At 51.8% G+C, this 25,537-nt stretch overlaps 8 protein-coding genes across 8 annotated transcripts; 5 read left to right on the plus strand and 3 right to left on the minus strand.

Annotated features, from left to right (window-relative positions):
• The first annotated feature begins 14 nt into the window (after positions 1–14).
• Positions 15–1,448, plus strand: BDQ94DRAFT_142719 (uncharacterized protein). Its single transcript, XM_026766087.1, has 2 exons — positions 15–577; positions 638–1,448. The coding sequence occupies exon 2, from the start codon at positions 700–702 to the stop codon at positions 1,027–1,029; it is 330 nt and encodes a 109-aa protein (XP_026626836.1). The 5' UTR covers positions 15–577; positions 638–699; the 3' UTR covers positions 1,030–1,448.
• A 167-nt stretch (positions 1,449–1,615) lies between these two features.
• Positions 1,616–4,618, plus strand: pacC (putative C2H2 transcription factor PacC). Its single transcript, XM_026766088.1, has 3 exons — positions 1,616–2,305; positions 2,445–2,733; positions 2,787–4,618. The coding sequence occupies exons 1-3, from the start codon at positions 2,042–2,044 to the stop codon at positions 4,235–4,237; spliced, it is 2,004 nt and encodes a 667-aa protein (XP_026626837.1). The 5' UTR covers positions 1,616–2,041; the 3' UTR covers positions 4,238–4,618.
• A 1,133-nt stretch (positions 4,619–5,751) lies between these two features.
• On the plus strand, positions 5,752–8,966 carry BDQ94DRAFT_142724 (putative forkhead transcription factor Fkh1/2). The gene is made up of 4 exons (XM_026766089.1): positions 5,752–6,510; positions 6,572–7,597; positions 7,660–8,537; positions 8,606–8,966. Exons 1-4 carry the CDS (start codon positions 6,397–6,399, stop codon positions 8,676–8,678), a joined length of 2,091 nt encoding a protein of 696 aa, XP_026626838.1. The 5' UTR covers positions 5,752–6,396; the 3' UTR covers positions 8,679–8,966.
• Positions 8,967–10,286: 1,320 nt separating this feature from the next.
• BDQ94DRAFT_169891 (uncharacterized protein) lies at positions 10,287–10,602 on the plus strand (the record flags this gene model as incomplete). Its single annotated transcript, XM_026771372.1, has 2 exons — positions 10,287–10,364; positions 10,441–10,602. 2 exons carry the CDS (start codon positions 10,287–10,289, stop codon positions 10,600–10,602), a joined length of 240 nt encoding a protein of 79 aa, XP_026626839.1.
• A 311-nt stretch (positions 10,603–10,913) lies between these two features.
• Positions 10,914–11,808, minus strand: BDQ94DRAFT_169892 (uncharacterized protein; the record flags this gene model as incomplete). Its single annotated transcript, XM_026771373.1, has 2 exons — positions 10,914–11,383; positions 11,439–11,808. 2 exons carry the CDS (start codon positions 11,806–11,808, stop codon positions 10,914–10,916), a joined length of 840 nt encoding a protein of 279 aa, XP_026626840.1.
• Positions 11,809–13,279: 1,471 nt separating this feature from the next.
• BDQ94DRAFT_26527 (uncharacterized protein) lies at positions 13,280–14,195 on the minus strand. The gene has a single exon (XM_026775353.1). The coding sequence runs from the start codon at positions 13,974–13,976 to the stop codon at positions 13,488–13,490; it is 489 nt and encodes a 162-aa protein (XP_026626841.1). The 5' UTR covers positions 13,977–14,195; the 3' UTR covers positions 13,280–13,487.
• A 1,140-nt stretch (positions 14,196–15,335) lies between these two features.
• BDQ94DRAFT_178336 (peroxidase/cytochrome P450 family protein) lies at positions 15,336–19,471 on the minus strand (the record flags this gene model as incomplete). Its single annotated transcript, XM_026773107.1, has 13 exons — positions 15,336–15,554; positions 15,611–15,890; positions 15,939–16,175; positions 16,228–16,642; positions 16,696–17,183; positions 17,237–17,580; positions 17,631–17,961; positions 18,013–18,103; positions 18,159–18,299; positions 18,355–18,559; positions 18,613–18,854; positions 18,911–19,008; positions 19,073–19,471. The coding sequence occupies 13 exons, from the start codon at positions 19,469–19,471 to the stop codon at positions 15,493–15,495; spliced, it is 3,333 nt and encodes a 1,110-aa protein (XP_026626842.1). The 3' UTR covers positions 15,336–15,492.
• Positions 19,472–23,220: 3,749 nt separating this feature from the next.
• BDQ94DRAFT_178340 (T6SS phospholipase effector Tle1-like catalytic domain-containing protein) lies at positions 23,221–25,519 on the plus strand. The gene is made up of 2 exons (XM_026773108.1): positions 23,221–23,353; positions 23,436–25,519. Exons 1-2 carry the CDS (start codon positions 23,228–23,230, stop codon positions 25,236–25,238), a joined length of 1,929 nt encoding a protein of 642 aa, XP_026626843.1. The 5' UTR covers positions 23,221–23,227; the 3' UTR covers positions 25,239–25,519.
• Positions 25,520–25,537: the final 18 nt, after the last annotated feature.

The following is a 25,537-nucleotide window of genomic DNA, read 5'->3' on the forward strand; positions in this document are numbered from 1 at the left end:
TAATTTGGCTTATTTCATGGTTTTATACGGACATAGACTTTGTAAATAGATTTCGGGAATTGATATACATACATCGATCAGGCTTTGACCTGCTGGCAGAACTACCGAATTCGTTCCTCTTTCCGTGCATGTGACTTAGTTTCAGCGTAACATCGATGCCTAGTTTCTCGCCGATCTTGCCGTCCCCGACACAGGTCGAGTCACTAGTAGGTACTTTATTTAGAGAGAATTGGCAGCCTCGTTCGATTTCCATTTCAAGGAGGAGACGGAGGCCCGGAACACCACCATTCCGGTCAGTTCTTGAATAGTATCTGGTGGCGGTTTCGGTCACCACCACCGTTTACCCAGCACGTCACTCGCTGCATCTTTGTGCAACCTGTACGACCTGTGCAACCCAGCTGAACCCGAACTCTGAAATATGGAGCACACATGCAGGGTTTGTATGATTAACTTGCATCATCACGCCCGGAGGAAATCTGGAGAAAGAAACATATCCTTCCAGTCTGCAGCGTCGATGCATATTCCAGAAAGGAGCAAGGTGACTGTAAGCACCACAGCCCGTCGCGTGGGCTTTTCTGTGGGTCTTGGCGCTTACATGCGGACATCACTTAGGCTGTGCTACTAATATCTAGTCTAGTGGTGTGTCATTTCGAATAACCAGACACACAAAGAACCACGGGGAAACTCTGTCTGACAGGGATGACATATCTTTTCCCCTCGCCAACCTTTCCCATTCGTGCTCCGCGCCAGAAAGACCCGAGGGATTCCGTCTTACATGCCAAGGGAGGGGCCATTCTGACTAAGAGGAAACCTGACCAACTCAGGCATCGTACCACGGTCAGTTGTGACCTTCCAAGACTTCATCCACGGAGCGGGAAAGGTGCCAAGAGGGGGAGGAGGGTGAAAGAAGAGAAGAACGTGAAGAAGCGGGTGGAGGAGATTTATTGGCACTTCAAGAAGCCAATGTGGCAGTTCCCCCGAGCAAAGAAAGAGTCTACCATATGGCTTCTTACCGATCTATGTGCCTGAAAATTGAGGACAGACGGGCAGGAGAGTGAGACATTTGAAATGCCATGATGGGGGATGACTAACAAAGGATTCACCAAAAATGCATCGGTCGGCGCGGGGTTTTGAGTGGGTGACAGGGGAACTGTGGTGTATGGTTACCGTATTGAGACGGTCGCTAACTTACTAGTAGCCCACTGCGTTATTTGACGGCCTGTTCTTGCACTACTAGTGAGACTAGTAGGTTACTGACTGGGGTTGAGTGAGGGGAACCATGCACCGTGTGTGCAGGGACTTCTCTTGCAACGGTTTGACTTGTACTTGTAGATACTGAGTGGACTGAGATGTAGCAAATAACAGCCATTGTAGTAACCGCAGTGATGGTTAGCAGCCGAGTGAAGGGCCAAAAAGAGGGCAGGCAGACATTTACACACACGCCACCAGCCCCGCACGGCCTCTTGGCCCGGTCGGTGCCCAGGCCTCCAGGCTTGTCGTGTCTTGTCATCCTGGCCAGTCTTGTCCCCGTCTTCCGCCCGGCTGTGCAAGCGGCCTTTTCTAGGCAAGGCTCGGCTCTGAACCCAAGCCTCCCCCTCTCGGCCCAAGACTTCCTCCCTTCCCCTTCTCCCCCCTGATTCTCTGCTGTTCCTCTTCCTCTGGTCCGGCAATCTGTTAGTTTCCCTTATTACTTTCACATCCCCCCCCCATATTTCTCTTTGCTCATATCTGCCATTTGTGTTTGTGATCTTGACACTCCTGCTGTCCTTTCCTTTCCCTTTTCTTTCCCCCCCTCTTTGGCCAATTCTCTCCCTTTTTTTCAGATATCCGGTGTCGGTGTGCGTATCGTCGATTTTCTTGTCCGCCACTCCCTCACCGCGCCATCTGTCGTAGTCGATCCTCTTGTTTTCCCTTCATTAGCACCAAGAGTCTTGGGTCTCCCCATCTTTTCCTCCCCTTGCACGCTTGAGGCGGACTTGTGTTGAGTCGCTTTCTACTTCCGCTGCTCCCAAGAAAGGGACAAGAAAGATTTTTCTTGGCAATGTCGGAACCCCAAGACACCACGACGGCCCCTTCGACGACGGCCGCTCCCATGCCTACCTCAACTTCCCAGGATTCTCCTTCAGCTCAGCAACCTGCCCAGGTATCCTCAGCGACCGCTGCTTCTGCGGCCGCGACGGCTGCGGCTGCCTCGGCTGCCGTGGCAAATCCCCCCATGAACGGTACCACCACTCGTCCATCTGAGGAGTTGTCCTGCCTTTGGCAGGGCTGCTCGGAAAAGTGCCCTTCCCCTGAAGCTCTTTATGTGAGTTGTCCTTCTTTTCTTAAATAAAAATCATTCTATATTCTATACTGTGATGAGACAGTCCACCGGCAATGGGCTACGTGTTGGCTTGACTCATCACATCCTCGTTTGGATGGGGTAGCTGACCGCCTCGGCTTAGGAACATGTGTGCGAGCGTCACGTCGGCCGCAAGAGCACAAATAACCTCAACCTGACCTGCCAATGGGGCAGCTGCCGCACTACTACTGTCAAGCGCGACCACATCACTTCTCATATTCGCGTGCATGTACCGCTGAAACCACACAAGTGTGATTTCTGCGGCAAAGCCTTCAAGCGTCCCCAGGACTTGAAGAAGCACGTCAAGACCCATGCCGACGATTCAGTCCTGGTCCGGTCGCCGGAGCCCGGAGCCCGGAATCCGGACATGATGTTCGGTGGAGGTGCCAAGGGTAAGTGTTTCCCAGGCTGACTGTCTTGCACTGCCGGCTGACATGAGATGTAGGCTATGCGACCGCTGCGCACTATTTTGAGCCCGCGTTGAACGCGGTCCCGAGCCAGGGCTATGCGCATGGCGCTCCCCAGTATTACCAGTCGCACCCTCCCCCTCAGCCGGCCAACCCGTCCTACGGAAATGTCTACTACGCCCTGAACCATGGCCCAGAGGCTGGTCACGCTTCCTATGAATCCAAGAAGCGCGGTTACGATGCCCTGAATGAGTTCTTTGGCGACCTGAAACGGCGTCAGTTCGACCCGAACTCCTATGCTGCCGTTGGCCAGCGCCTGCTGGGCTTGCAGAGCCTGTCGCTCCCTGTGTTGAGCAGCGGGCCCTTGCCTGAGTACCAGCCGATGCCTGCACCGGTGGCCGTTGGTGGTGGCGGATACAGCCCCGGGGGTGCTCCCTCCGCACCGGCCTACCACCTGCCGCCTATGAGTAACGTGCGGACCAAGAACGACTTGATCAACATTGATCAGTTCCTGCAGCAGATGCAGGATACTATATATGAGAACGATGACAATGTGGCTGCTGCTGGTGTTGCCCAGCCGGGCGCTCATTACGTTCATGGTGGCATGAGCTACCGCACCACCCACTCGCCTCCCACCCAGTTGCCCCCCAGCCATGCGACAGCGACCAGCTCTGCCTCAATGATGCCAAACCCCGCCACCCACTCGCCTTCCACAGGCACTCCCGCCCTTACGCCGCCGTCTAGCGCTCAGTCATACACCTCCGGTCGCTCGCCCGTTTCCTTGCCGTCGGCGACAAGGGTCTCGCCGCCTCACCATGAAGGAGGCAGCATGTACCCTCGTCTGCCGTCAGCTACCATGGCTGACAGCATGGCGGCCGGGTACCCGACCGCGTCGAGTACCGCACCGCCGTCTACCCTCGGTGGCATCTTCGACCACGATGACCGCCGCCGGTACACGGGTGGCACGCTGCAGCGCGCCCGTCCAGAGACTCGCCAGTTGAGCGAGGAAATGGATCTTACCCAGGACAGCAAGGATGAGGGTGAGCGTACTCCTAAGGCCAAGGAGCACTCTTCGCCATCCTCACCTGAGCGCATCTCTGCTAGCTTGATCGACCCGGCTCTTTCGGGCACTGCCGCGGAAGCTGAAGCAACTCTGCGGACCGCCCAGGCGGCGACGGAGGTGGCCGAACGGGCAGATGTACAGTGGGTGGAGAAGGTGCGGCTGATTGAGTATCTGCGCAACTACATTGCATCCCGGCTGGAACGGGGCGAGTTCGAGAATAATGAGTCTGGCGGCGGCAACAGCAGTAGCCACGGCAGCAGTCATGAGCAGACACCTGAGGCCAGCCCGGACACTCATATGGAAGGAGTGGAAAGCGAGGTTCCAAGTAAGGCCGAGGAACCGGCTGTGAAGCCGGAGGCAGGTGATGTGGTGATGTACCCGACGCTACGCGCGGTGGATGAAGATGGTGATTCAAAAATGCCTTAGGTTGTTTGCTGGTCACTATCTCTTTTTTTCTTTTCTCTTTCTCTGGGCTTATATTCGATTCTTCCGGAGCGAGTTCTTCCGGCTTGCTACGAACTGTCTGGGTGCTAGTTTGATTCCCTGTCCACGTGCACGTGGTAACGCAGTGTGATTACGCCCATGAGCCATGGGCCGTGTATATGTGGGCCCGGCCCTGGGATTTACTTTCTTTCATTTACGTCTCCTCTCTCATTCCTTGCTATTTCTTTTACACGGAGTTCTGTTTGAGGTGTGTATATGGATGGCGCCGCGGAATGCATGGGACACGGCGCCGAATCCAAATGGCGTCCCATCTGGCTCGTTTATATTCTTATTCAACGATAACCTAGGTCTGTTTCTGTTGAGCTCAATGCCGTAAACTGTAGACAAACAAATAGTTCCAAGTGCGTAGAAGTGCAGGCTGTTTTCGCTGGGTCTGGCAGGCTGCCATGGAGGGCCAGATTGGCAGACATTCCGATGGCGGGCCACTAAACCGCACGCGGAGAGGCATGACGCAACCAGCGCAGCGGAGAGTTTTGAGAAATGGATGGATCAAGCGCAGGGGCAGCGATGGACGAGGAGGCGATACGTTGATCCGACCCTCGCAGACATGGATCAGCAGGGTTCGAACGTGCCCTCGATGCTTTCACCTTGCCTGATCCGGTGGAGAGGGAGGGAGGGGAGGATGCTTTATCCCCAATGGGGAAGAATGGAAATGGAACCCTGTCAGAATGCTGGTCGGCCAGTCATTTGCTCTGTTTTCCAGTGAATGCTTTCTCTCTCATTATGGTTTGTCCCAAACAAGGGCGTTCCGAAGCCTCCGTGAGCTGGATGGCTGGTAACATGGACATTGTGGATATGTCATTCATCGACTGGAGTTTTTGTGGCTTACGGATGGCGGATCATAACAGCATTACTAGACAGTGCTAGATACCTATCTCTTGAGGGGAGAGAATGAAGGCGGTGGAAAGAAGGAGAGGAAGAAGGAGAACAAGCAGCACGAGCAACTGCACCCGGCTAGGCCGTGGCCATCCTTCCATCCTTCATCCTTGCGTTGGGAGGGATGCAGCTGGTGGGCTCCACTGCCTGTTTACGGCGGTTGCGGCAGCCTCCACTGGTGGGCATACATATTAAACCGGGGATCTACTGCGGTCGGGCAGGTTCGACAATGGGAAAGGGGAGGTTAGTTAGAGAGAGAGAAAGGAGAATGGGGAAATAGTTAGAATGGAATGGTACTGATTCAGATCCAGATCGGACAAGGGCGATCAACCTTAATTGGCGATATATGAGCGAGACAGAACTACACTGGCATGAATGTCTGGAAGACGACAGCTGAACGAAAAGGACAAAAGAAAAGAAGTTTGGCGGTGATTGAATTCATTCTTCGGCGTTCCCCACACGGAAGCGGTCACGCTTGATCTTGTTTGGTCCAAACCTGAACCCGCGGCGCGTTTGCGTGCAATTCATTCACGGCCGTTGCTTTTGCGTTGCACTTGCTGGTCCATCAATCTTCTTCTTCTTCTTCTTCTTCTCTTTCTCTCTGCTTCTCTTGCATTTCCTGCTAGACTCCTCTTTTCTCTTTATCATCAACTCTCCCACAATTTACTCTCCTCCTCCTCCCTTGTTTCACACAAACCCTTTGTCCTACTTACTACTAGTACATACTCAACAATCCCGATCGACATCACCCGAACCAAACTCTCGCGACCGGGCCTCTCCCCGCGGTGGCTGGCCCTTTTCTCGTCTGCATCAGTCAGCCACTTCCTCCAGTTCGCGTCCGTCTTGCGCGGTGGCAAACGTTCCCTTGGTTCTCGCTGCCTGGACCTGCCATCCCGGTTTGGGTTTTGATTTTCGCCTGCCTTTCGTTCGGTCGTCATTCATTTTCTCGCCGATCATTTGTCTGTGAATTTCTCTCCCGGCTGAGCTCATCACGGTTGGTCTGCTTTCGCCGCGGAATTCCTGCGACTCGACGTCAACACACACGACCACTAGCTTACACCTCTACCCTCAACATCACCACCCACACCACGCTCCTAGATTAGACCTGTTAGACATCCACGCTGGCGACCAGACTCCGGACGATACAGGACAGAAGTTTTCGACGCTGACCCCGGTCTTGCGATCGCCCCATCTTAACCACCACCATGCCACTCTCCAACCGTCGTCGCGCGCGGCGCAAGGAAATCCAGCTGCAGGAAACGTCGGACGCGGAGGCTCCGGATTCATCCCCGACGCGGCCGTCCAACAAGAAGCGCAAGGTGGGTAGTAGATGGGAGCCCGGCGGTGTATTCAGAGGTTCAGCTGTTGACTTCAAAATAGATTGATCACCGTGCCTCTCCCCAGCCTCGACCCGTGAAGCAGGAATCTGCCGACGAAGCCGACGACTCGTCTCCTGATCAGGAACTGTCGGAAAATCAGGATTTGGTGGATATGGTGATCTCGTACCTGGACGCCGCTCGAGAAGAGGTACGCGTGCTCCGGGACCACTCCAACGCGAAAACCGAAAATAAGCAGAGCATCCGCGCCTACGCCAAAATTGCCGGCCGCAACTGGACCTATTACGTCAAAACTCTCCACGTTAATATCGGACGCGAGCCCGACCGCGAACAGAAGTTGGATGAACAGTCAAGCCCGGTTACAATCGCCGCCCGCGCGCTGCCTGAAGTTAATGTGGATTTGGGACCAAGCAAATTTGTGTCGCGCCTGCACGCGGAGATCTTTTACGATGGAGAGGAGACGGCATCCTGGCACATCCGCGTTAACGGTCGGAACGGCGTACGCTTGAACAGTGCGATCCTCAAGCGCGGCACCGATGCGATCCTTTCTTGTGGTGATATCATTGAGATCGCCAACACCCAGATGATGTTCGTCACGCCCGGCGATAAGGCCAATATCCATCCGAGCTTCGTGGAACGCGCTCAGCGTCTCGCCAACGGAGAGGAGGATGTGGCTACCTGGGATGCCTCCCAGCATGCTCATCCCCAGCCTCCCTCGACGACCGCTACTGCGGATGCGGCCCCAGCCACAACTGGCGCCCCTTCGCTGGCTCCTGCACCGCAGTTCCTCAAGCGTCAGGTGACGCCGCCCCCGCGGTCGCCCGATACGGTGGGAGCCCGCACAGCCAAGCAGTCGCCGCTGTATAACCGCGGTATGATGATGGAGAGTACGGAGGATATTGATTACAGCAAAGACGCAGCCAAGGACCTGAAGCCACCCTACAGCTACGCGACGTTGATTGCGCAGGCAATCTTCTCAAGCGAGGAGGAGAAACTCACGCTGAACAGTATCTACAACTGGATCATGGACAAGTACGCATTTTACCGCCACTCCCAGAGCGGTTGGCAGGTAAGATAACACCTCTTTATCCTTTTATCCTGAGAAATCGCAGACCATTTGACACCCAGCAGAATTCCATCCGTCATAATTTGTCCTTGAACAAAGCCTTCCAGAAGGTCCCCCGGCGGACTGACGAGCCCGGCAAAGGCATGAAATGGCAGATTGCGCCGGAATATCGCGAGGAGTACTGGAAGAAACAGCTGCGAAAGGGAACGCAATCATCAGCTCCATCGTCACCTGCCACGAGGGATCCGGCCGCTCGGGGCGCCAACGGCATGGAGGCGGTGTTTTCGGCCACGAAGAAGTCCCCGCCAGTGTCGTCTCCTGGATTCAGTTCCTTCCCTGTCGCACCAATTGAGGCGTATACTCCTGAAAGGGGCTCCCGTGCCGCCCGTAATGGTACAGGAGCCCCTCTGCGGCCTTCCAACACCCGCGACTATGAGGAACCATCCCCGTTACCCACGCGATCTGCCACGAAGAACACCAGCAATGGCACTAGTCTAAGTCGGACTTATGGGTTGTCGGACAACATTGCCGGATCCCCGCCTGTGCTGTCTTCATCATACTACGACGACGGGCCATCATCGATGATTACGCCGGCACCGCAGCGCCAGCAGCCACGACTGCCTCCGCCTAGCACCGCACAAATTCCATCCAAGTTTATGCCCATGAGCTCTCCCGCGCAGTTCTGGAAGTTCGCAGACATTGGCAGCACGCCAGCCCGGCCCGTGCCAGACATGAGCCCACTGAAGGGCGACCCCGGCGACGGACTGGGAAGTATCCCTAGCAGCAGTCCACCACCACCGAACCTGGCCAGTCCAAGCAAGCCAGGCACGGCCAACGGCATGGCCACTGGCCGCATGCCACCGCGCCGAGAACCGGAGACGAAGAATGAGCGACCTGACGAGGAGGACGACGAAGAAGAGGGGAGTGGATTTGACCTGGCGAGGTGGGTGCCTTCCATGCCTTTTCCCTCTCGGAGGAGACAGTACCGTACTAACTAATCCGGCATAACAGGGGCTTCCAAACCATTGGTTCGTATCATCGACAGCTGAGCAATGCGGCGCGGGCGAGTGCAGCGACGTCGTAAGCAGCCATCAGCTAGCCACGATGTCTGTATGTATGCATGTCTGTATGTTATAATGTATGTACTATGACCGGATTAGAGCGTATACTTTGTTTTGCTTGCTCGTTGCTTTGCTTTGATTGCTTTGCTTTTGCTTTATCTTTACCACAGGGGCTTGTCTGTCCCGGCAGCAGCAATGGTGTTTGGAGGATTTGCTATTAGATGATGAGAAATGATTAGTTTTTACTCCTATATATAACTACGTAGTGAGACATGGCCCTTCTCACATCACATACTAAGAGGATCCCACCACGACAAGGTAAATACTATGGAGAGTATACTAAACCACTCAATGACATGATGCATAGATGCCCAACAAACTGCTAGTTGTTCATGCAAACTAACACGCAATGCAATTCCAACACCATCTACGATACACTATCATGTTTCTAATGTATAAGCATACTAGACATGATGGACCAATTTCCACCGCTTCTCCCATCCTACATCACATGAACGAATTAAAACAGCACCGACACATATCCACAATCCCTCCTCTACCCTCAGTACTGAATTCCCATTACAGGATCCTTTCAACCAAACAATGAGTAGAGCTGAAATGGACAATTTCTTTCACTCCCCCAAAGAATTCTTGAGGAGTTCCCCTCGAGAGATACAGAAGCAAGTTTAGGGACTGTATACTAGATCACATTCTAACCATGCACTTGAATGCCAGAAACTCAGTCCACAGTCTACTACAGCTCACGTGGGAAGGGAGTGGCGATATGGGTCTTGTTTACTGTGGAACCTCAGTGTGGAATCGGGGATCCATAGCTACTACTAATGACTAGATAACAGGAAGATAAGATGGTGAAGAAGTTTTTCAGGTATCAGTTAAAGACTAATTCACTATACGCCAACGTCACCACGCTGCTCCCTCTCACTAAGACATAGACTGACTCGAATTCAAATATGATCCCTAATCCACATACAAAGAAACCAGAAAAGTCTCAGTACACAGCAGATAGTTACCCCCCTCCCTTTACATTCAATCACCAAACTCACTACAATAACTGAACTATTCCCCAATACCAAACCCATCCATCCCATTTCTCCCTCCGCCCCAAACCCACCCGAAACAAACGACTATTACATCTCATCACAAACACAATAACTTGAAGATTTGCCCAAATACGACAACATATTATAACATCAAAAATAATCCACACCCACCCTCCTCCCATGAAAATCAAAGCGGGATCCACATATCCCGCACCCACGTCACAGAATCACCATAAAGGGGATATGCTTCCGAGACCCTGCACTAAAAATTATCTTATCTGATCAACATGCAATCTGCATGCTGATCGCTTATTAGTTGGACAGTGTTTTGCACGCCCCAGTTACTCTGAGACATGGCAGTATGCCAAGAGTGGTGCGCCGGGCGGAGGGGGACCGAGATCGGATCACGGTGTAGGGAGGGACTTCATGAAGTAAGTCAGTAGGGAGGTGTGTGTGGATGGGAAGTATAAATTGGGGTCGATCCTCGTAGTAGATAGCAGTAGCAGAATATTCTCTTCAAGCAATCTATCTGGATTACCAGTATTAAGGGGGCAGAAAGGAACCTGCAAAATGCGTCTCTCCAGCATCATCACCTTCCTCTCGTTGGCGGTTCTTCCTGCTACACTGGCTAGTCCGGTTGATAATCAGGTACTACTACTTTCTCACTTTCCACTAGTCTCTCTGTTCTTGTTACATGAGAATGCTGATCAATGTTAATGGATAGGATTCATCCATTGCCAAACGCTGCTGTATCCTCTGCGATAACCCCTATGCGCGATGCGGAGCGAACGATAAGCGTGAAGCTGTCCAGACAGAGGAGGAAGTGTTCCAAGGACAGGCGAAGCGGTGCTGCGTCAATTGTGATGTCAATAGGTGTGGGAATTAGATGGGGGCTGGTCGGTTGACGAGGCTGTTAGCGTGGAGTTATACTGAAGGATGAAGGGATGATTGTGATGGATGCTAGGGGTGGCAGAGTTTGGGGTATGAGTGGGAGGGATGAAGAAATCTTGATGCATTGTAGTATTTGGTATACTATTATTAAGTCATGGTGTATGAAGCATGACACTGTCACATCGCCTGTAAGGCTGCTTTCCCAATAATCAGAATCGGGAGAAAATATCATCTCCCTTAGTCGTTATATCAATACCATGCAATCAATATGTACAATAAGTAACACCCACACATATACTATCATAATCATATCCTCCCCCCTTCACCCACACCGCCCGCTAACTCGAAAACAGGCGGCCTCGACCCCAACTCATACACAGGAGGTCGTGATCCCAACTCATAAACCGGCGGAGCAGACACCAACTCAGCAACGGGCGGAGCAGCAGCATCCCCTTCCAGCTCTCTTGGGTGATGGTTCTTGCTTCGAGAGCCAAAGTATGTCGAAGAAGGCATATCATCATCTGCTTGTCTTCGTGCGGCCTGTATTCTTCTCGAGATCATGAACCAGATCAAGAAGACAATGAGTGCTAAGCCAGCGACACCACCTACAACCCCGCCTGCGATGGCGCCTGTATTTGTTTTGCTTTCCGTATTTGAAGATGCAGTTGTAGGCTGTGCTGTTGCTGATGATATTATCGAGGATGATGCGCTACTATCTGCTGTCGATGTAGATGCAGCATGTGACGTCACCGTAGCAGACGCAGTAGCAGATGAAGCTATAATCCCGGTTAGTTTCAATCCTCAAGTTAAATCTAAAGGAGTCCAGCTCACACGAACTCGTCGTCGAAACAGGCGACAATAAACTAAATTCAGACCCCAAGGTAGAAACATCATCCGTACAGCCCACGAACCCATTCGACACGCGCGCAAACGCATCTGTCCCCCTCGAGCAACAAAAGTAATCATTCTCATAATACAGTATGGCCGAGGTATTCCCGCAATGCGGATCCAGTTTGAGAATGTTGCCGCATGCTGCGGCGGAGTGGCAGCAGTTCCCGGGGGCGCAGGTGGCGCCCTGGGGACAGCATTCGCGGTAGGGACCCCAGGTTGAACCGCAGTCATTTTCAGTGTCGTAGCAGGTGCCGTTGCGGCGGACGGGGTAGCCGAATGGAGGGGCGAGGTCGTTGCTGTCGCTGGACATTTTGCTGGAGCTGGAGCTGGAGCTGGAGCTGTTTGCTAGGGAAGGGAGAGAGAGAGGGCAGGGGATGTAGGGGCAGTCTGGGGAGGGGAAACAGACTGGGATGCTGTTTTGAGTTTCATGGAGGGTAAGGATCGTTGAGAAGATGGAGATGGCTTGTTTTTAGAGCATGGTTGTTTAGTGTTCTTCTTGGGTTGCTCGGCGGCTAACAGCTTGCCAGCTCTGGTGTTTCGTGTCGAGTGTCTGGTATGGGGGCCATGTCTGCTACGCCGTCTGGAGATCTTAAGCGCCCACGTCTGGAATGGCCAATAAGTATCGGTTAAGGCTTCGGGTGACAAAAAAAGAAGATGGCTCGCCATAGAATCTGCTAGGGATCTTGCTCACAAGAGCAAATACTGAGCTGGGTAAGGCTGCATTCGGGACATTGCACACAGTGCGAGTGAAGGCGGGGGTGGTTGGAGCAGGATATCCATTCTTTCTTCCCTTGATATTACGTTTAGTGAGAGTTAGACAGTCTGCTAGGGTACCATACCGACGAGTGCTTCATGATCCTTGTTCGTGTGTCTGGAGTAGACGAGTAGTAACATTGCTGAACTCCACCATAAACAGGGTCTATAAGATAGCAGGTGAACGGTGTCCTGGCTATATCCAGTACTCTACTGTACACAGTTAGTGGCTGCTAGCATACAGCTGTTAGTAGTCTCCACTCCTTGCTGCGCCAGGGCCTCATTTCATGGCTCGGCGATTAGAGCGACGCTCGGAAGATTACGATCGACGTATAGCCGAGACCCGAACGTTTGTATTCCAGCCTCGACAACTCCGTATTGTTGTGGACATATGACAGAGTATATCTAGCTTCTACAGTCATCCCTGTTTGGCTACAGCCATAACAAGTGCTTCTAGTAATAACAGTGTCATACAGCGTCGGATAACAAAATAGCCTCCGAATAAAAACGGCAACACCCGACCAGGAACAGCAACGGATATGCCATCATCCCCCTAAATGAAGCCGGTTGAGCACTAAGTATCTGGCCCCGCTGTAACCACTCTTCATTTTAGTTTAGTACGTAGCGATTGTCCTCCTGCTTTTTCAGTCTTAGTGACTTACAGTGCTATTCTATCCCTAATCACTCCAGCCAGGAAATTGCCCTTCTCAACTACCACAGCTTAGTACAGAATCACAAGCGCCCCGAACATCCAATCGAACCGTGATTCTGATATTGAGTGGGCCCTTGCAGATCCATTCCAAGTTCAGACTCTACTTAATAGATAGAGAGGTAGACTAGCTGATAGCCCCTAACGGAAACATGAAGATGGGCCAACCAGCAGGGAGTATCGGGGTCGGTGCTGAGCGGAGTGGCTGCTGTCGCTCGGTTGGGGTGGGCTTGGTTGATGCTTAAGGCTTACAAAGTAGGATCCTGATTTGGGTCGAAGTCTTGTACGTTGACTGTTGTTAGGATGTATGGAGTCAATGATGCGACTTGAGGGTGATTCATTATTCATGTAGAATTTATGTGAAATTTACACACATAGTTATGAACGATAGGATATCAAAGCATACAGACATGGTAGTACAACAAGCAAAGATGTATACAGAACTTCCACCAACTCCTCCGACACCAGTAGCAGAAATCAAGCAACGTCGATAACATCCCCCAGAACACATAGGTGTCCCCCTCGAATCAAACTAAATTCCTCTTCCCCCCGTCTTCCCTCCCTCCAAATCCACCCTGCACCGTGCTCGGACTCTGCAACCGAATAGGTTGATATCGTCTGCCTCGAACAAACCGCACCGCACGCAGTAACCCCAATACCACGAATACCAGTAAAGCCAACTTCATCGCAACACCTCCATAGTTTCCAGAAAACGAACTATCCAAGTGATGCGGTAGCAGTGCATGTGGATGATTGTTGGCGATGATGTTGTTGTCGGCTGACGTTCCAGGCCGTTCATGATGATACCCATGATGGATGAATGTGCCGTGAGGGGTGTATTTATGTTTATCATCGTCTGCTTTTGCATGCGCACCTTGGCCATGTTCTGGAACAGGTGGAGGTGCTGGAGGATGGTATTGCTTTTCATCGCTGCCAGCTGCGTCGTCGGAACCTTGGAGTTCAAGCCAGCGCTCGTAGTCGGTTTTGGGTCGGTCGCGGGCGGTGATGGCTACCATTGTTGGAGTGTGGTTTGGATTGTATTAGAATGATAAATGATAAAATTTAAATTATGATAATTATGATCGTGATGATAATAATGAATGGTGACGATAATAGTAATAATCGAGGTGTGTATGTGGCAAGACCAAGCAAATGATGAACAGGTGAGAAGCTTGTCTTGGTCAGAGTCAGACTGGTGTGGATGTGAATGTGGATGGGTGATTGACATCAAGAAGGACCAGACAAGAACAAGACAAGAAAGACACCCGCCCCGATAAATAAGTGCCAATGCTTTTTTCCCTGGACCGGGGTTCAGTCAGTCAGAAAGGCACAACTGACTAGGATGCGACACAGCCTACTACCACTACTGTCCGGTAGGACAGGATCACAGGCGATCGCCGCCCATCAAACAGCGCCTAGTACTCGACCGGTTCTAGCGCTACGACGTTACTAGATTAGATCCGGTAGTCCAGGCTACCTAGCGCCGGGCGTTTCCCCTGAGCTGAGGGCGGTTAGGGACAATAACCTGAATCCCCGTTAGTTTATTGGTGTATTTCCCGTGGGTGAGACCGGATCAAACCAGACCCTGGACGTTAAGCTATTTTCGAGGCTTCAAGTGAAACATTTGGAAGCACTGGTGGTTCATGTGCCGTGGGTTATAATGAACCATCACGTAAAAAAGCTTACAATTCCTTCGATTTGAAAAGAATAGAAAAAAAGCAAAGGCAACCTTAATAGATGAAAAAAAGAATTTTTAATACGAAACTTTATTGCAATAGGCAACAGACTAGACTCCTTGGAGGACAGTCTAGGTAGATACATTAGGTGAGTGACCATTTCTCACCTTGTAAGGCTGATTCCATCTCCCTCCCAGTAAATGGCGCAAAATGGCGAGTCACAAGAGGACACTTGGATTGTGTCTGTCTTCCATTCGCCATTCGCCATTCACCCACCCAGGGTCCTTGGTCCTGGTCCTAATCCTGGCCCATGCAACCCCGCCAGTCTCACAATTCTTTTTTTGGCTTTCACCGGACGGCACGAGCCGCTATGTCCGAATCCTCCAATCAGGTGATGTGGGTGATGGGAGTTGGGTGCAGGGTTCAGAGCCCCGGGGTCGTGTGCTCATACCCATATTTTTTTCTTTGTCGGTGGGTGGAATGCTCGGCTATTCTTAAGCCTGGCGCTTACGGGGTTTGAAGCGATTGGACATTATTGTTGTTTGGTATGTTCTGTCTACAGATTTGTATTACACGGGGAGGTGTCAATCATCATTGGTGAAGCAGGTAGGAACTGTTGTGCACTGGCGCTGAAATCGATAGCGTTACGCATTCTATGACAGCAGTCTGGAGGCCTATCTAGGCTATGCACAAATAAAGCTCTTGCAGATATATCTTCGTATTGGCACCAAAGCACTAGCATACACTGCGAAAAAAAAATACAGCATTCTGATTAAACAAAAAGGATATCTCAAACATGACCTATGAAAACACATTTACCGACTTATTCCAACAAGCTATCAATTCTCCTATCATTTCAAGCAGTCGTGACCTGTCGCTTAGGCGCCGGCACATCGCCGTTGTAGTGGACTTTGTAGGCTGTAGTAAATCCAGGTTAGCAAAGTTTCACGCAGAGAAGTTAAAGGAATACTTACTAGTCGGGAACGGAGAGTAGCTGCCGTAGTCCTCCCGCATGTATACGGAGAACCCAGCTTCCTGGGGAATCTTCTTCAACTGTCCTTGAGCGCCAGGAGCAGGGCGGAGAGTGTCCAGGCGGGCGACAACCCGCACCATGGCGGTCACCGCGGCGAGGGTGGCATCCTTACCCAGGCCGCTCTGGGGGCCAAGACCATAGTGTAGGTAGGAGTCGAGAGGGCGGTCAAGGCGAACCTCGTCAGGCGATGGGAAGGCCTGAGGGTCACGGTTTGCCTTCGACTATATGGTATTAGTAATAGCAGTGGTTTGAAACTGGGTGATACGTACCGAGCCGACAAACACCTTCTCTCCCGATTTGACGCTGTATTGGCCGGTCTCATCAGACACGTTGATATCGGCCTGGGCCTCGCGGTAGATGCCCAGGTTGCCATTCAGGCGGACAGCCTCCAGGCAAAAGCGGGTGAGCCTGTCATTAGCCTCCGCAGTGTTCTCGTTGGCCAGGCGGTTGATTTCCGGGAGATACTTCTGACCTTCGGTAAGGTAGAAGTGGATGATCTGGGTGAACTATTGGAATGTCAGCATCATATGCAACGACATGCAGCATGAGGAAACCTACCATTTGCGACTGAGTGTGAACCATCTCGACAGCTGCCGGCAAGATCTGGCCCCAGGTCACATCGGAGACTCCCAGACCACTTTCCAAAAGGCGCTTGATCAGCTGATCTCCGTAGTCTTTCAAGGCATTGTGGTCGTCGCGGAAGCTATCGATGATACCATGAAGGAAGCCAGGGTGGTTGATGGACTTGACATGGGCTTCCACAACCTTACCCAGCTCCTGGGAAACCGCGCGGGCTGCATGCTGGAGCGGGAAGGACTTGGTAGGGTCAACATCGAAGAAGGTGGAATTGAAGACCACCGCCATGATCATGAACATCTCATGTTCGGTAAAGATCCCGCGGGGATTGCTCTTCGTCTTCAGGGGCAGCGAGAAGACCTTGGAGACGAAATGCACAGGCACGAGGTTTCCGACGCTGTAATCTTGTTAGCATGGGTATAATACATTACTTCGGCCCAGACGACTTACTCCCTTGCAATGTCAACCTGCTTGTTGCCAGCAAGTTTGCAAGACTTCTCGTTGAGTAGCTTCAGGGTAGCATCCTCGTAAAATTCCTTCACGCTATTTCTCCACTGCTCATTATCGAATGACTTGCTCCAGAAGTCAGCGCCCCCCTTTCCGGCATGGATCGAGCTGAGTCCACCCCAAGGCACAGTGAAGTCTTTCTGGTTGTTCAAGACTAATTTGGCGTTGGCGTAGGACAACAGGTTCGGAACAGGCTCCGTGTAACGGGGTCTGTCATACGAATAGTGGGACTCGCGACCGAGGTTCTTCATGATATTCCTGTTCTCGCTGGGGATGGTCATTGGGTAGTGTGCGTAGATGGAGTCAGGCTTGAAGTAGTTGGGGAAGGCCCGCATGGCGAGCTTGTAAAACACACATCCCTGGTTGATGTTGAGATCGTAGCGGACCTCATTGTATCCCCAGTTCGTAAGGTTGCGTGGGTTGTAGTCGATCTGGACATATAGTTAATAGCGATTCTTGCAGGCATGCTGGGGTCAAGACTTACGGTATAGTATCTGTCACCACGGACGAGAGCCACAGCATCGGAGAGAACCGCGCGGGAGATGGTGTAGGTAGGTGCAATACCAACACCAGGGATCATAGGCTCCTTCGCTTCCTCGGCGACAATACCAGGGTAGAGTTCCACATAGTCTGGGTGCTCGTACAGGTGACGCAAGGAGTCAGCGACATCCGGGTCAGAGTTGATCTCTTCGAATGTTTCGTATGGCTTGAGATCGAAGAACTTGCGGAACTCGTTCAAAGAGCCCACGTTCCACTTGCGACCCTGCTCAATACCAAGAATTTCCACAGATCTCAAGACCTTGGGCACATTCCGTGCACCGAAGGAGCCTGCAATGGTAAGTGAACTGGCTATTTTTGTTTGGAGAAGCTACACTCACTGGCAACATCCTCAATCGCATTGGCCAAGATTCTAACGAGATCCTCGTCCTTGAATGTTCCATCTTCCTGTCGCTTCAGACCGGCAAATGTGCGCTTTGACGGGTCCTTCGGGATCTCTCTCTCATACTTGCCAAGCCCAACGAGAAGCTCACGCATGGAGACCTCCGAGGCAGGCTTGCCCATCAACTCCTCATAGATCTCTTCAGTCCACTTTTCATCGTTGGCACTAATAGCAGAATGCCAGCGATACGCGAGGTTGAATTCGACGGAGCACTGGTTACCGAGACCCGATGGGGTACTCTTGGTGCCCTCCATCTGAACTCTGGGATCCTGTGGCTGGTCAGCATGGCACGCGTTGCTTTACCATTTATCTTTGCTTACCAGACACCATGTGCTGTTGCTGCGGTTCAGGTTGACAATGGTGCGCAGATAATCGTATAGCGTGATGTTGATAAACAGACCGCATGTAACCCTATGAAGCGTCAGACTTGCATGCTTGTAGTGATGAAGATTGCAGGATGGCATACAGTCGTCCGGTCTGGAAAAGATCGTTGTCATACTTTTCCCAGGCCTTCTTAGCTTTCTCTTCGTCGAGACCAGGACCGGGCTTGTTGAAGCGACCGTTTTCATTGATCGCTGCCAACTCCTCCACGACCCAGTTGTGGAATCTGTTTGGTGACCCGGTTAGAACTTTCTCAGTATACTGGGAAACGTATTGCCAACCTGCTTAGCATGACCATCAACACGGAGCAGGCCGGCGGGAAAGCCTGGAGCCGCTGTTCCGAAAAGGTATCAGGCTTCAGTTTGCCATCCTTGAAAGTACGAACCAAGTTCTGGTCTTCCTGATCATCGCCGTAGAGGATCGAAAGATCGAGATAGGCTGAGGTCTTGTTGACGTGAGAATTTGTGTAATCAGTCTGGAAAATGTCTAGATTCTTAATTAGCGTCCTGTTGTGATGTTTTTAGAAAGATTTAGCGAACCATGAATGACGAGGGACGCCCAGTCGAAGAAAAGACTCGACACCTTGTTAGGGTGAGGGGTAAACTTCTCGCGCGCGAAAAGACAGTCAAAGACAAGACCGGCATCGGGCAAACCGCCGGGCTGAATAGTCAGAGGAGCGATTGAGCGAGCGTAAGGCGTCCCCGCAGCGCCTAGCCAGGGAAGTGTAGGATTGTTGTTAGAACCATCTGCTGACCGGTAGGCATATTCCTCTCCCATGTAACTGCAGAGTATTAGCGCCAGCGCAAACCACGGGACCGATATCGAGCCTCAACTTACGACAGAGGAGGGTGAGGCAAGGAACCCCACAGTTCATCCAAGAAGGCGTTGGTGAGGTCGGCGCGGGTTTTCGAGTTTCCTGGGAGACTGCTGACAAGCTGTCGGAAAGAGTCAATTAGCATCCATGCCGGTCAGAAAGAGACCCCAAGCGGTACGACTCACCTGAATGATCCGCTCCATGAGCATGGTCTTGTCATCAATGTATTCTCCCTTGGCCTTCGTTTTGATTAGATCCTTCAGGGTTCCGATGTCCTTGAAGCCCAAGGCGCGCAGGTCCTTGAACAAGCTCCCCGAGTGCTCTTGCTCGAGATAGGTGCCATCGCCGTTCTGGTTCGGTAGTGGGCGCCGGGACGCATGCAAGACCTGGGCATATTTCTCAAAGACGGACACGCCGTCATCGCTTTCCACACCGTGATCGCTGTGGCTCTCATCTGAGGAGGATTTGCGCGGCGCCGGCACTTTCGACTGGCGCTTCTGGCCGTTCACCTGTGTGCCATTCGGTTTCGAATCGCGATCGCCTTTCGACGATTTCTTGAATGTCGAAGAGAATCGGCGCAACATTATGATTATACAACTTAGATAACTTAAATAACTTAAATAGAAAACAAAGACAAAATAGAGTGTATTGGAGGGGAACGCGGACGAAAAAGAGGGCGCAGAGGAGAGGAGAGAAAAGGAAAGATCAATCACAAGCTATTGGGACTGTGATCCGTCGGAAGAATAGGGTTTTAAACAGACAATGCATGGGGTCAACATGCTTTGGAACCAATGTCAGATAACAAATTATCAACTGTGCCCGCCATGTTGTGGACCCAGCCCTCGAATCCAAAGGGTGACAATAGTAATGTCCGACACCGCTAGCATGTGCGCCGTATCGAAGTCGCTGCTGATCTTTTGATCAAGCCCCGCGAGAATGTGCTACGATTTCCTTGGGTATGGCTGAACCTTTGTCCCGGAAAGAGTGGAGCAAGTCGGGTTGGCCAAAGAAAGGGGCGTGTGCAAAGTGGGAACAAACGTGGTTCAGCTGTGCAAGGTCGGTCTTGGATATCGCCCAAGGTGCGGGAGACAAATGATATGCGGGGATGCGTACATGATCTACAAATTCCTTCACTTAGAGGAAACCTGAAGCTGATTGACTGGTCAAGAACTTGTTAGCAAGGTTCAGGGCGCCACTCGAGCGGCGTAGGCATTCCCCTTGCCAGCCGAGACAAATTTCGTAGGAAATCCAAAGAGGACCATTGTCATCATACTCTTACAAAGAGGGGAGGCGGAAATCCCACTGGCTCAGTGCCGTAATCACAGAGAAGCTACAACCTGTATTGGCGAGTTGTCGATGCCAAGCAACCGTGTCGATTCGAACGGGTCCATGGCACTGGAACCGGAAAGGGTCATCTCCACTTCGGCTCCAAGGTGCCAATTGCAGGCTGGCATTTAGTAGTCCGCGGTCGGAGCAAAACACCGGACGGTGCCGAATTATTGGTGAAATTCCCATGTTCATCCGAGCGCAGCGCCGCAGGTTGGCAGAGTGGGCCTCTAGAACTCTAAGCCCCCATCTCAGCTTAACTAGTCCTCAAGATTCTGGCCAATGGAGTCGAGATGGAAAGGATTTGACGTCTGAGCCGAGGGGATCATCTCCAGCCCACACAGCTCACCGATCATTGGAGGTTGCAGGATGACCTCGTCCATCTGCAGCCCCTCTAATGCAAGGGTAGTACCAAAGTGGGATAGGAGGTGATGGGCAGACCTATACGGAGTAGGCACGGCACAGGCGCATATTTGTAGGGGTTGTGGTAATTGGCGGGGATCCCAGTGCAGTGAGGAGTCCGTAGAGGAAGGACAAGACTTCGACACGAATTGCAGCGGAGTCCAATCAAGAACAGACCTTAGGGTACCCACGCGTTCGCAACACGGGATCATCCTCATTTAACTTTCCTAGGTGTTCGTGGCTTGTTGCCGTCAACTTTCCATGTCAGTGGCAGCATTCATTCACACACACGCACCCTACTTGGGATCGTGGCCTGTTCCCATCCATGAACTTCGATCACGCCTGTAATCTTTTCCATTGAAGGGTAATCTTAACCCGGGTGTGACAGGTAAGAAAAAGCAAACAGAAACGTGCAGAGACTGACACGCAACTTTCCATCTACACGGGACGAGCTAAATAGTGGATCAGTCCGGCGAACTGGAATGAGGCGATCTGCATGGGTAGGGTACCCACATAGTACTAATTTGGTGAAGTTCATCATGAGGCCGCCCGATCGATCTGATCCATGAAAGTCTGATGTGGTAGTTCCTAGAGGAAGCCAGTGAAGAGCGGACAATTAGCTAGCGATTAGCGATAGGGATTAAGGAAGGAAAGGACATCCAGGATCATGAGTTTCGACCGGTCAAAACATGACTGTGCTAAGACTTGTGGCTGGCTGGCTGACAGCCAAGTCAGTCTGGGTAACTTGGAGCGAGGCAGAGAGAAAGGAGATTTCATCGACTGAGCGTCAGCGATAGAATCTAGGTCATACTTGGCAAACAGGTTAGGTATCTACCGCCCTCGAAAATTGTTTTTTTGGAAAGGTAATTGTCGGAGTTCTCTGTGAGAAAGGGATGACCGAAGGTGGTCAAGGCAAGGCAGTCCAGTCCCATGGGAGCCGATCGGGAGCATCCGAATGGTTCGTGGAGGCTCCAGCCTTCAGGCCGTCCAGGCGTCGAGGCCCACACGGGCGGGAGATACCTCAGGCGGTCAGGCCTCCCTCAGCTGGACGATCCGCCCCAAAGGGGGTTAGGCTGATCACGATAGGTTATCCACATCATTTTGTCCCAATGCTACGTACTATTGTTGTGCACTGCGAGGACGGCTGGCAGTCGCAGTTGCAGCTGTCCCAGGTGGGTCTATTACAGCCCATGACTCTGTGCTGACCCCAGAAATGTCTAGCACGCTTTTTGGTGGAGTGTTACTCCTTCCTGTTTGGCCGGGAATTTTTCCCCCTGCAGCTACTCACGATAGTGCTTCCTTTGGACTGCACTGTGGGAGGACCTACATCTGGCTTGCTTGTCGAAGCGCTGAACTCTGTCTATAACAGATACAGGAACTAATGTCTTCTGTCGCTTGCCGGGTCCCCCCCCTTTCGCCTCCCTTCATCGCAATTTCTGCCATGGTGGAGAAGATCAGCCTTCTGCGCCAGCCACCCTTTCTCCCTCAATCCACCCCTTGCTTCTCGCACTTTGAGGTCTGATTGCCCTGTCTGTGATTGTGCGCTTAAGTTGACAGTTGCAGTGGTGCATATACACAAAATTCGGAAAATGTCTTGAAGCCCTTCAGCCCTTCAAGTCAGTTATCGTTTTCTTTCGGGGAGACCCTGTACAACATACTTGAACAGATCGCTTACCAATTATCCGATTGAAAACTCTGATCTCGTCAATCGTATTAGGTCATATACAAATTTGGATGCCTCCTATGATCACAGTATCTCCACCGGCGGAGAACTCGGAAAAGATCATCTTCCTCGTGTCTTGGATCTCTGACTCGGGCGGTGGATGATCTCTAAATGGGCAAAGGCGTGCTAACACCATGATCTTGGCGGCCTGCCATCTACTTTTAAGAATCTTTTCCTGACACCCGAACCCACCTATGGGTCGTGCTCAACAATCACCCACTAGATTAGGAACGTCAAGACAAACTAGTGTTGCAAGTAATGCCAAATATGGTCCGTGAAGAAGGTGATCGCCGGATGGGTCTATGAGTGTGGGCATGGCATTTTCCATACGCAAAATCCCTGTAGTCGCAGTCTTAGCCTTTGGCCACCGTGCCTGACGGGCTGAGCTGACTGGACGGATTTCCGCACGTCCGCAGCTGACGTCCGACAGGGCCGTGAAGGCCAGTGGAGTACATCCTCGCCAAATCAAAACCACTGGGCAATAGTGGAAGGCAAGGGAAAAAAAAGATGTGGTGACAGCCTTCCCACACTAGCTGCCAGGAATGTCGGCTGGTACAACCTCATCCGCCAACCACTTTTCTTGTGTGTTCCACTTAGCGAAACTAACCCGGGCAAGAATCCGAGCCTGCAGGAACTCTATCAGGGGAGGGGAGGGGGGAGCGTCCGCGTGCACCCTCTTTGACGGGCGCGGCGTAGGGCCCCGAGCCTTAGTCGCTCATGCATAAGCGGCAGTACTGCCCCATCTCCCTCGAATGTATATACACTAAGCCCACCTCCACGCTGGTCAGCACCTAGCCTACCATCTGGAAAGGAGATCAAGTCCCTCCACGCTGCGGCTGCACGAAGACTGGCTGAGCTACATGCCCCTTTGTACTGTCCGTTGAAAACAATGGAAGCCACACAGACGCCGTATGGCCCTGCACGGGTCCCGAAACACTTTGTCCTGTGCTTTGATGGGACTGGAAACAAATTTAGCGGCGATCAGTCGGATAGCAATGTTCTCAAGATCTTTCGGGTAAGTAAGCTCCAAGCAAGCCCCGCGAGACTAGTTGTCCTTTATGATCGCTTCGCTCACGGATTCTTTTCGAAATATGAAGATGCTCGATCGGAGTAAGAGCCACCAGTTCCACTACTACCAACCTGGTATCGGAACCTACGTAACAAGCAAGTCCCTTTCTAGCCATGGGCGAATCCAAAAGATCAAATCGGCATACTTCAAAGCTAAAGACTCCGCCGTTGGCTCTTCTTTTGATGAGCATGTGATGGGCGGTTATAAGTTCCTCATGAGATACTACCAAACTGGTGACGATATCTATTTCATCGGGTTTAGTAGAGGATCTTATATCGCGCGTTTTCTAGCCGAGATGCTCGACTATATCGGCTTACTCGAAGCCGGAAATGAGGAGCTAGTTCGATTTGCCTGGAAGACGTTCGCCAAATGGCAGCAGCGACGGGACGACAATAAGGAGGAAAAGGAAGAGAAGAAGAAACTGTTCCGCTACATGAAGGCGTTCCGCGAAACGTTCAGTCGTCCTATCAGTAGGATCAAGTTTATGGGCCTATTTGATACGGTCAATAGCGTTCCCAGGTTTGAATCAGCATGGATGGAGAGAAGTAAATTTCCTTATACCGCCCGAAGCTCGGCTCTAGTCATTCGACATGCGGTCAGCATCGACGAGCGACGAGCCAAATTCCGCCAAGATTTGATTTCTGAAATCAGGCCATGGCATGATAAGAAGCACCCCATTCAAGAGCGAGGACGACAGTATATGCAACACCTCCGTCACCCCCTGGCGGGCCGCAGGAACGGAAATGGAAATGTGCCCGTGCTCAGGATCAACAGCGACAATATTGGTACGGACGATGGCGCACCACCCGCCAAACACGATGAGGAAGAAACAGCATCGGTCTATCGTAGTGCTCACGCCTCTCACGAGAATCTACACGATAGCCACCCATACCGTGCAAGCAACCTTGCAGTGCCCGGAAGGAGTCTGAACCTCGCGGTGCCTATACCCACGGAGTCAACCGAGGACCTAAGCTCTATCAGAAGTGGACAGTCTGGGCAGTTGTCGCTTAATATACAGCTCGCAACAGGCCAATTTGATGAAGAGGACGAGAGAAAACAGGACATACAAGAAGTTTGGTTTCCTGGCTGTCACGCTGACATTGGAGGAGGATGGAAACGTGCAAAAGGCGAGGCTTGGCCACTGAGTCACGCGCCCTTGGTGTGGATGGTCCAGGAAGCGAAAAAGGCCGGGCTGCAATTTGACCCGAAGAAATTGAAGCAGTTCGAATGCGACGAAGAATACGACGGCGAATATACCCCAATCAACGAACACAGCCAATGGCACCCTCGGCACGAATTCTGTCGCGACCCTATTCACAACAAAGCTGTGAACGGCCAACACATGCTCAAGCTAGCCGGTGATGAGCGAAAGAAGGATGCTTCCGCGTCAAGTAACCGCTTCCACGATGCCCTTGTTGCTTCCAGCACGGATGGCTTCTTGCACGACTGTCTGGAATTCAATGCCGGCTTACCGGCACTCTCCGTCATAAGCTGGCGCATAATGGAATACCTTCCATTCCGTCGGATGGACCTCCAGTCAGACGGCTCATGGAAGCCAATCCGCTGGCCCCTCCCTTGCGGAGAGGTTCGCGATATTCCCGACGATGCTCAGATCCATGTCTCCGCACTGCGTCGCATGCAGACGAATCCCAATTACCGCCCCGGTAATTTGATCAAGGGCGGAGGCGGGCGCGGTGTCAAGGTAGCACCGAAAGAATTAGGGATTGGGCAATGGGAGCTAAAAGCCCATGGGGGCGACATTGTGCGGGAGACATATGTGCGGAAGAAGAATAAGGACGCGACAATGTGTGAAGATGAATGCCATCATTAACAACGCCTACCATTTCAGCCGAATCTCTTTCATTTGTGAGCTTTCAGTTTCTGGTATGTAAATTTCAGATTCTCCTCCAGTCTCTGCTCTGTCTGGATTATCCTCTCTTTTCTTTCTCTCTTAGTGTGTTCAGCTTTTCTGGAACCCATTAAAATTTTATTCTTTTTTCTGTATGGGTTGTTGGGAACTCGGGTTATAGTTTGATTGTTAGTCTGAGATGGTACTATTCAGCTGTTCTGACAGCACTACTTAATTATTGAGGAGAGGCTATTGTATTCACCCTTGGATTCATGATGTTA

The sequence above is a fragment of the Aspergillus welwitschiae genome (assembly GCF_003344945.1).
Source record: "Aspergillus welwitschiae strain CBS 139.54b unplaced genomic scaffold BDQ94scaffold_14, whole genome shotgun sequence".
Lineage (NCBI taxonomy): Eukaryota > Fungi > Ascomycota > Eurotiomycetes > Eurotiales > Aspergillaceae > Aspergillus > Aspergillus welwitschiae.